This window comes from Gavialis gangeticus, unplaced genomic scaffold, assembly GCF_001723915.1.
Source record: "Gavialis gangeticus isolate Ggan-Ray unplaced genomic scaffold, GavGan_comp1, whole genome shotgun sequence".
NCBI lineage: Eukaryota > Metazoa > Chordata > Crocodylia > Gavialidae > Gavialis > Gavialis gangeticus.
Genome location: NW_017729006.1, coordinates 34,429,429 through 34,439,150, shown reverse-complemented (window position 1 = coordinate 34,439,150; position 9,722 = coordinate 34,429,429). Strand labels below are relative to the sequence as shown.

General features: G+C 45.5%; 1 protein-coding gene across 1 annotated transcript in view; it reads right to left on the bottom strand.

Moving 5' to 3' along the window:
* The window catches only part of STK17A (serine/threonine kinase 17a), a 47,140-nt gene extending 46,837 nt beyond the window's left edge, over positions 1-303 (bottom strand). The window contains exon 1 of the mRNA XM_019509101.1: positions 117-303. Within this exon, the coding sequence (XP_019364646.1) occupies positions 117-271 (155 nt within the window). The 5' untranslated portion in view covers positions 272-303. The remainder of the gene's footprint in view (positions 1-116) is intronic.
* Positions 304-9,722: the final 9,419 nt, after the last annotated feature.

The following is a 9,722-nucleotide window of genomic DNA, read 5'->3' as shown; positions in this document are numbered from 1 at the left end:
GGGGCCCCGCGCAGGGCGGGGGGGGCTGCTCCGAGGCCCCCCCCCCACCCTCAGGCGGAGGGAGCGGTGCAAGGCTGGACCACCCCCCAGCGGGGAGACGGTCGGCGGGCGCTCACCTGCCCAGTTCGCGGCCGGGGCTGAGGCTGTAGCGCTGGCGGAAGGGCTCGGTGCGGATGGGCGTGCGGATCTCGCGCAGGAAGCCTCCCCGCGCCGCAGCCTCGGCGGGCGCCTGCGGCGGAGACAGGGTCGGGGACGGCTTTTCGGGGCTCATCGCGGCACCTCTAGACCCGACCGCCGGCCGCGTCTCCTACGGCAGCCGCTGTGTGTGAGGGGAGGCGGCTGCAGCACGCGCCGCGGCGAGAGAGGGCGGGCCGCGGGGAGGCTCCGCCCCTCGCGCCTCGCTGTGATGCCAGGGGCGGGGCTGGCGCCAGCGTTCGAGTGCTGGGGGGGCAGCGCCGCCTGCTGGGCTGCGCAGGCGCGCTCGGGCCGCGGGGCGGGGCTGCGTGCGCAAGCTCCCCGCGAGCAGGGGGCGCTACAGCAGAGAACAGGTCACCGAGCGGCTGCTTCACCTCCCCGCAAGAACACCACCAGCTCTGCCCCTGCCCAGGAGGTGGGGTCCTGTAGCAGGTGACCCAGGGTGGCTTTGGGTGGCAGATCCTCTCCCGTCCCTGATCTGCTGGTCAGCTTTCTGCTCGCTGCCCATTCAAGTCCCACACCGCCTGTCCCCTCCCGGATCTGCCGTGTGCCAGACCCAGAAGTTGCCTGCAGCCCAGTGTGCCACTCTGCTTTCTCCTCCTGGCTCATCTTCCCTGCTCTGCTTTGTGCTCCCTGCCCTATCTGCTGCGGTGCTGCCTGTCACCTCCCCAGTTTGCCACATGCCACACCCAGAGGTCGCAGGCACACCTGCTTGGGCACCGCTGTTGCAATCATAAGTCTGCTAGCGGTGCCCCCATTACAGTCATTGGTCTGCTCATGTCCTGTTGCTGTATGCAAAGCTGGGCCCAGAAACAGGCGCGTACATACCCGTAGCTAGGCCCTGGTCAGCATGTGGCAGCCCTGTACGTAGGCAGGCCGGCAAGTGTTCTGGAGCCTGAAGGTGTCCTGCACATCCGCACGTGGTGCTTGTGCCATTGGCGCACCCCCACACCTGCCTGTTAACTGTAGTGTTACTGGCCTGTTCGGAGGCAGTTGGAGCTTCTCCGTGTCGGCCAGTCGAGCTCTGCTCCTCTAGGGAGATATTTGGCAGCTTTGATATTCATCCTAACTCCCACCCAGGCCATTTCTAATTGTGACCGCCACATTTCTGGTGGTGTGGCTGTCGGTGTTTGATTTAGTGGCCCCCTTGTAGAAAGGGGGCTTTTCCATGGTTTCAGTCTATCGGGAGCCACGTTATGGCTGTGTAGTGGGTGCCTCTTCAATCTGCTGGGTGCGTTCTGTGCTGCGCTCTTGTCTGGTGGGGTGATTCCAGCAAGTAAGTGCAGATAATCAACATTTGTTGACTTAAAGCATAGAGTTCACATCGTGGCCCCTGTTAGATTCCTTGACCCTGAATCCTGCTACATACCTATCACCTCAATCAAAGCTATAACCTCTGTCAAAGCACGGGGCAGTGCCAATGATGCCTGCTGTAAGCATGGCTCTCCTGCTGGTCAAACGCAACCCAGACCAGCTCATCTTCACTATAAAAGTTTCCTGAATGTAACATGATTTCGCTGCTGGGGCAAGGCAGACCCTGCATCATTCTTCTTGCATTGTACTTCTGTTACTGTAAAACAGTGATTGGGTCACAGCTCTCAGGCGTGGGATCACTCATGAGAGTCCAATAAACATTTACCAGCTATGAACCAGCTATGAACTGACTGCCCAGAGGAGTTTTCCATCTATTGACTCTATGAAATATGAACTTTCATTTCTACCCAGGAGAACTTTTACAATCTTTTCTCCAATGCCTGATGAAGGGTGTTGGTGCCCGAAAGTGTGCAATTAAAGAATTTTTTTTTTTTGCAAAAGTTGTGTTGGTCTAATAAAAGATATCATCTCTACTATGAGTCCTGATTGCACTAAACGTTTAGCTGTATAGGCCAACATAGACCAGAAATCTATGCATGGCTCGAACAGACTGAGGATCACTGACCTGCCACTAGGCTAAAAACTGACAGTGGATTCCTTCCAGGACAAAGCCTTTTTACTCTGGGATCCTTCACAAGTGCAAACCCATTGTTCCATTTTAAATACCTGTGAAGTACTGAGTTAACACTTTTCCCTGGCAATCAGGTCTAATTTGAGCTAATTTCCATTTGTGTAAAAGACTGTCCCACACCTGTTTTGATGGGAGTCAAAGCCCAGGACATTCAGCTCCAGTGTAAACCTGACCTTTATTTTTAGCCCTAGAGGTACAATTTTAGGAGGTATAAAATGTAGAGTAAAAGAGAGGGCCCCAAGAACCTACAAATCTAACTAGATCGGCCACCTTACACTCCGATCCTGGTTTCCATCCCAGACTTTCGACAGGGACAACTAGCACCAAAGCTACTTCCATTTCAACCTCTCCTACTGCAGAGATCTGCACAGGCTCAAAATGGACTTAGCTGATTGGAATATGCACAAAAACAGAAAGATCATTACAAATCTATACATTAGAAGCATGGATGGACTTGATTGCAAATGTGAGGATTGAAAAATTAGATGTAGATATATAAAATGACTAGTATAGACGAGGGATAAAGGCTATAGCTGTGTTGGTTTAAAAGCAAAAGCAGTCAGTGTGGTAGAAGTGATATCTTTTATTAAACCAACTAGATAGTTGCAAAAAAAGTCTTTATTTGCAAGCTTTCAGACCCATGCACCATTCCTCAGGCAAAGGAGAATGCAAATTTCTCCTAGGTAGAAATTAAACTTTCATTTCTACCTGGGAGAAATTTTACAATCTTAAAAGTTAATCCTGAATTGCAAGGGCAGAAAAAAGTATTTCTACCTGAGAGAAATGTTATAATTGCTTTGCATTCTCCTTTGCCTGAGGAAGGGAAGGGAGCGTGAGCCTGAAATCTTGCAAATAAAGAAAATGTTTTGCAACTATCTAGTTGGACTAGTATAGACAAGGTCATTCAAGAACGTCATATTTTGCTTTTCATAATACATGAATCCAAGGGGGCAGTGCAATTACAGTAAATAGCAATTCAAGAAATGTTAAATACTTTTTTTTCCCCCTTGCAATCCAACATTAACTTTTAACCTTACCATGAGATACCAGTGAAACCAAGAGTTTGAGGATACATACAGTTACATTCACTAGGATAAAAACTGAGTGTCTATGAAACTTCAAATCACAAAGCAACCACTAACTTTTGGGGCTAGCATGTGGGGTACGGGAATTCCTACTGCTCCTAAGGATGGACAGTTTTGGAGCTTTGTCTTAGTGTCATATTTAGTTCTATGAAGGCAGGATTTTTCTTTTAGCAGGGGAGCATCGTTATGTAATAAGAAAGGGGGTATACCTGGGAAAGAGTAGAGGACATTTCTAGCTTGCCTAACAAGTCCTATCCTCTAGACTTTTGCTTACTGTACATTTTGAAGAAAAAAAATGTTATTTAAGAGAGACAATGTTGCAGCATCTGTCTGTGTTAATCACCCAGACACACGCTTCTTGAGTGCCTGCGGGTGCCCAGAGCCTGTCACAGAAAAGATTAATGAGGCAAAGGCCCAACATATAGGTTAGGATTCCTGCAAACCTTCCAATCATTAATCAATTATTATGTAAATTCAAGTAAATACATTTAAGACAGAAATTTTGCTGAAATTCCCTTGTTCAACCAATGCCAAGTCAGATTTGGAAAAAGAGATCATTCTGTAATAAATTCTTTAAAAAGAAAGAGAGAAAGAAAGTTATTGAAAGGCAATGACAATCAGAGCTGTGTTTAAGAAAGATTCAGTGTGCTTCATACACAGAATTTTGTCACTGATAAGCAGGACAGAACATTGTTAATAAATAATAAAATCTAAATGTTAATTATTACTGTTAAGGCTGAAATTGCGTATCACTGGAATTAACTAGTACCCAGACAATGTGTTGGTATCTGACGAATAATAATTCTTCCTCAAGAGCATGTAAATCTGAAATTTACAGGATGCAGCCTTTTCATTCCCATCCAATATTCCTGTTTCACTTTCTTTCACTTTAAGCAAGCAGTGATTTCCTAGAAAACCGGGTCCTAGAGCATCATGGTGATCAGTTTGTCCCAGAGCTGGCAGTCAACCTTACAAACAGCACTGCATAATGATAAGTAGCCAGTGTAGAACATGAAGATACTAGTGGAGTAGGACACACCCCGTTTTTGGAGACAAGCAGAGGTGTTCTGCTCCAGACCATGTAGTTGTCCCATGTAGCGGGAAATACATGTTGAACTACATGTAGCCAGATGAGTGGCATATAGCAAGCAGGGTGCATATTGCCCTTTTTTAGAGCAATATTTTAAATATTCTACTCCTTTTGCCAGTATGACAATTCTAAGGCAGCATATAGGGGAGAACATTTTTTCATCATTCCCTCTGAGTGCTCAGTTCACTTTTATTTATTCTTTATTCCAAAATCTTTTAAATTGAGTTTTATATTGCACTTTGAAGGCAACCAAATCCGATTAAGCTATTTGCTAACTCTGCATGCATGCACATCTGAGCACTCTTGAATGAATATCATTCAATTTCTTATTGTTACAGTGCCTCTCTTCCTAGAGAATCTCAAAATATTTAACAGAAAATGCCCTTGCATTTGGGGTGAAAACCAGCTCAAAATAGCAACTGTCCAATAGTTCATGGAATATCACCATACCAGGAAGCAAAGAAACATGTTTTTCAAATGTAATTGCAAAATAAATTTAGGAAAGTAAAGTGTAAATGCCTGGATTGCCAGAACAGTGGAACAGATTGCTTCTCTCAGAAATAAGTCCTTTCTTTGAGTACATGGGCAAGATTTTTTAAGTTTTCAAGGTACCTTTAATTTTCATAAGCGTTAAATACCTAAATATCTTTAAAAAACCCAGCCTGTCTGCTTAAAGCATGTATAAATTCAGAAGTCAGAAGCTCTTCTTTAGTCGTTAGTGTTATTTTGTTGAGGTAAGTACAGGCCCTAATACACATACATTAAGCTTATATAAACAAGTTTCCTGAGTTCTCTGGTTTCCCCAATGTGGGTAAATTGTCAGTAAACATCCAATTTCTATACAATCCATCCTGGAGTCCAGTTTCAGTCATTCTTTCATTTATTTTTCTCCTCCATGGGGTAGTAAATGCCAAGCCCTTCAGAAGTTCATTGTTTCAGTGTAACAGAAAGATAGATTTGCTGCACCATTAATCAGAATTCCCTGCTGAATAGAAAGGCTGGGAGAAGAAACATTTTGTTTAACTCTCTTGCAGACTGACTGAAGTCCATTTGCCTTCCACTCCACCACACAACAGCTGGAATGCTCTGGCATAATGCTATAGAATAGATAGCTATACCATTTAGATCCTGTGTAAATAATATTTGTCTAAGTGCAGAGGAGTCCTAGGTATCACTTTAGTGTCCCAGAAGTACTAAAATAGGGTTATGTGGAATTTAAATAATGCAGCACAATGCTTATATTAATTATCTGGACAGGGATACATTTCCCCCTATAGAACATAGCTAAATCTATTTTGAAACTGGTCAGACAAAGATAGATTGCCTTACAGTCATCTCACACTGAAACCGTGCATGAGTCCTCTTTGATGCTTCCATATTAGCTGTCAGTGACAAAAGTATTGTACTCTTCCATTTTAGAGGAAAGCTAGTTTTATGCTCAGTCTCACTCAAAGGCAAGGTAGACATTTATCTCTGCCTGTACTGGTAGCATTAGTGTCTTATAGTTCGACTTTCTTCAGTCTGATATGTCCCAGGATTTAATTATTTTTTTATAAGATGTACTTGACCTACAAGCAGTGAGGAAGGAGGTGGAGTGGAGGACAATGCCTCCAGTACTTTGCTTAGGAGGCTGTCCTTTTGATTTATGTCTGCACACAGTGAAGTGAAAGCATGATTTCACTTTTGCCCTTGAGGGGTGGATCAAGCAATGTTGTATGAGAGCACAGGATTTGCCTGGTTAGGTCAGACAATGGCTTTTAAGTCTGGTAAACTCTAGCCTGATCCTTTGCCTAATATTGAACTTCCTGAGTTATACTGGACATGGAGGAAACAATTTCCTTTCTGATCATCATGATGACCTGTTTATACTGTAAGCATAAGCATTTGACTGTCTGTATCCTGGCACGTGCAGCTAAGAATGCTATTCAGATGTAATAAAATTCCTACTTTAAATAATCTAAGTACTAAGGCATAATGCTACTGGGGTTGTCACTTTTACAGTCTAGCTAAATGATGTATGAAGTATTTTATTTATTCTAAGCTGATAAAACGAGTCATTTCAACATGCAGTCCTTTGTTTTGTATTATGGTGAAAGAACTACACCTTTCCAACCTGGGATACCACATTCATGCACTTTTTTTAAAATTATTCTTGTCAAAACCTAAGCCCTGATTTTCCAAGGTGTTCATTCAAAATGAGACATGCAATTGCAAATCAATCTTGTACTTTGTTCTTTTGTACAAGTTAAGATGAATCAAAAATCGAAGGACAGCAAAGAAACTAGTTTTCCTTTTAGCTATACTACCAGGTTTCTTTAGTCTTTAAGTGCAGTTTACGCAAAGATGCACAGCACCACAGAGTGGCAGCACTAGGCACACAAATTACTGTTAATATCCTGAATTACTATTTTACACAAGTAAATTTAATCTAGATTGCTAATCCATCCATCGATACAGTTGCCCACAGAATTCAAAGTTTGCAAAATGGGTGACTAAGACCACAAGGATATAAAGACACCTAACTCCTATTGGATGAGACGTAAGAGCCTAACTAGGAATTAGACATCAAAATACTTTACCAGAGCTGTGCCTAAGCTCTTTTTAAAAAGACCCATGAGTATCCTTTTACAGGCTGTTTTCCACACAAGGGCTTACATTAATTTTCTGCAGTGGTTTCCACCCAGAATCTGAGTGCTGCTAGTAAACACTGCAATACAATAAGAGTTTTGTAACAACGGTCATCTGCCAGCCAGGAAACGCATAAGACTGGCCACCAGTTATAACGTTCAGATATTTCTTGTCTCTTGTAACTCAGCACTTCAAACCCACCCTTTGTTTACTGCAGACGCCTGCAAGTAATCATTTCTTTCAGTCAGACTATTGAGCTCAGTATCTCTTTAATTTCTCTAGTTAAAAAGTCACATTAATCACTGCAGTTACATCAACAAAAAGAATCTGTTTTTAAACCACTGTCTACAGAAAGATCAATTCTGCAGTTTCTCCAGATCGGCTCTCACAATCAAGGTAGAGCCATATTTCACGAAGATCTAAATCCAAGGTGTGAACCTGCTTTCTTTTTGTTGCATGTCCAGAGCACAAAGAGAACTCAGGACAATCAATATACTAGGAGGGCTGTAAAAATGTATTTGAAGCATATTAAAATGGCCCGTGTCATTTTGATATGGTAAGAGATAAGACATTTAGGGCCACAATTATTAGATTAAAGCTTTTTAATTCATTCGTTGCCCAACTTTGGTAAATTTACAGCACATTTCGACGATAAAAATTATGAGCAGATACTTCCTACCAACCCCAAGCATTGGAAAAAACCTCAAGTGAGGTCCCAAACTTCTTTTTTAATTGAAGCTGAGATTTCCATGTAATAACTTGATTCCAAGAGTTGAAGCTTAAAGAAATATAGTGAGAACTGTGATAAAATCATGGGATTTGGCACTATTTGCCAATATTAGATTTGGCAACATGATATTACTCCCATGCAGAGGAACAGTCAGAATGCCTAGGCATAACTTACCCCTGACTTAATTCATGCTTCTACGCACATGCTTTCTGTAGCGTTTCACCAATTACCATTACCATTTAGGATAATTTCGCTATGTATATAGCTTGGTATTACCAGTTAACATTCAAAGACTTGCACACCGAGGATGAGATGATTTTTTGCTTAATGAATTGCTGGCATCAAACGTCTGTTACCAAAAAATGGAGCATGACTGAATAGAATCATGTGTAAAACTGAGTGGCCCTTCATGATTCATAGTTGGCTCATGGCAAATCCCATTATGGTATAAAACTAGATGGAGAAATAATTGGAGTCCACAGAAATTTCCCCCATTTTTTAGCTTTGTTTATTTTAAGCCTCAAATGTAACTCTCTTGGTTCATGGTCATCAGGTCCAATGTATAAAAGATGATAAAAACTTTTTCTTTAAAACCTGAATTGATGGATGCGTGATTCACCAAGGATGTTTGACCCCCATGTATAACATTACAGCATGAAGTGAATGACATGAGGGTTTCTGTTCCTCTGAAATGTCAGGTGCTGATTACCAGGGATCCGGGTTTTCTGTTTCCCATGGAAAAATGGAGAAAACCATGGATTTTCCCCTTTACTAGAGGAAATGCAGATTTCTTATTTGACTGGAGAAACCCATGGGTTTTGCAATGAGCCCACGGCAGGCTGGCAGAGTTCCAGCCTGTAAGAGGCTGGGGGGAAGTGGGAGGAGGACGGTTTGGCAGGGGGCACCATATGCATGTATATGCATTGGGCGCCAGGCAGCCTGAGGAGCAGCTCCCACAGGTAAGTTGGGGTGGTGGTGGGGATTCAGGCCCCCAAAGGGAGGGAGGGAGGGGAGAAGGGAGTTTGGCAGGGCTGGGGCTGCTGCCCAGCTGGGCAGCATGTGGAGCCTGAGGCCACAATGCATGGCCCTGGCAGGGAGTGGGACTGGGTCACAGGTGACTTGTCTGGGGGGCAGGGGGAGGGGCCAGTTCCCCACCACGGCGCACACTCCCAGGGCATAGCGGGGACCCATGGCCCCCAGATCTGTGTATGGAGTGGGGGTGAGTGCAGGCTGCCCACTGTGGGCTTGGGCTCCCCTCCCTGCTGCCCTCCCCCCAGGGTCTCTGCAGCCCGGCAGGTGTGGCCTGGCACTGTAGGGCACAGAGAAGTCACATGGAGATCTCCTTGCTGCTGCAAGCTCTGCACTGCCTTGGCAATGTGTCCTGTGTGCTTGGCAGCAGTGGGTGTGGCAGCGCGGGGTTTTGCCCCTCACTGCTGCTGTGCAGGGGGCATATTACCAGGCCAGCATGGAGCTCGCAATGGCATGGAGGTCTCAGCATGGCCCCGCTCTGCCCTGCAGCACTGAGTCACACCTGCCGGGTGGCAGAGGCTCTGGGGGAGGGCAGCAGGGCAGAAGCCTGATCCCGCAGTGGGCAGCCCATGCCTGCCTCTGCCCCATGCACAGATCTGGGGGGCATGGGTCTCCCTTGCTGCTCCGGGAGTGCACAGAGCAGCGAGGAGCTATGCCCCCCCAACCTGAGCCTGCAGCAGGCAGTGGCGGGAGAGCAACAGCCCCTGCCTCCTGCTGGGGGCAGGGGGCTGTGGACCCTGGTCCCTGATCCTGTAGCCCTGGCAGCTAGGGGCCCCCTCTGGCAAGGCTGGGGTCAGGAGCAGGAGGCTGGGGGCGGGGGCTGTGAAGGGCCCAAGCAGGCCCAGGGGACTGTGGGGGGAGAAGGTAGGGGAACCAGGAGGCGTAGGGAGGTTGGGGGGGGGGAAGTGAGGGGCCTTTCTTTTTAATCAGGGTTTTTATCAGAGATGTTGTGATTTTTCT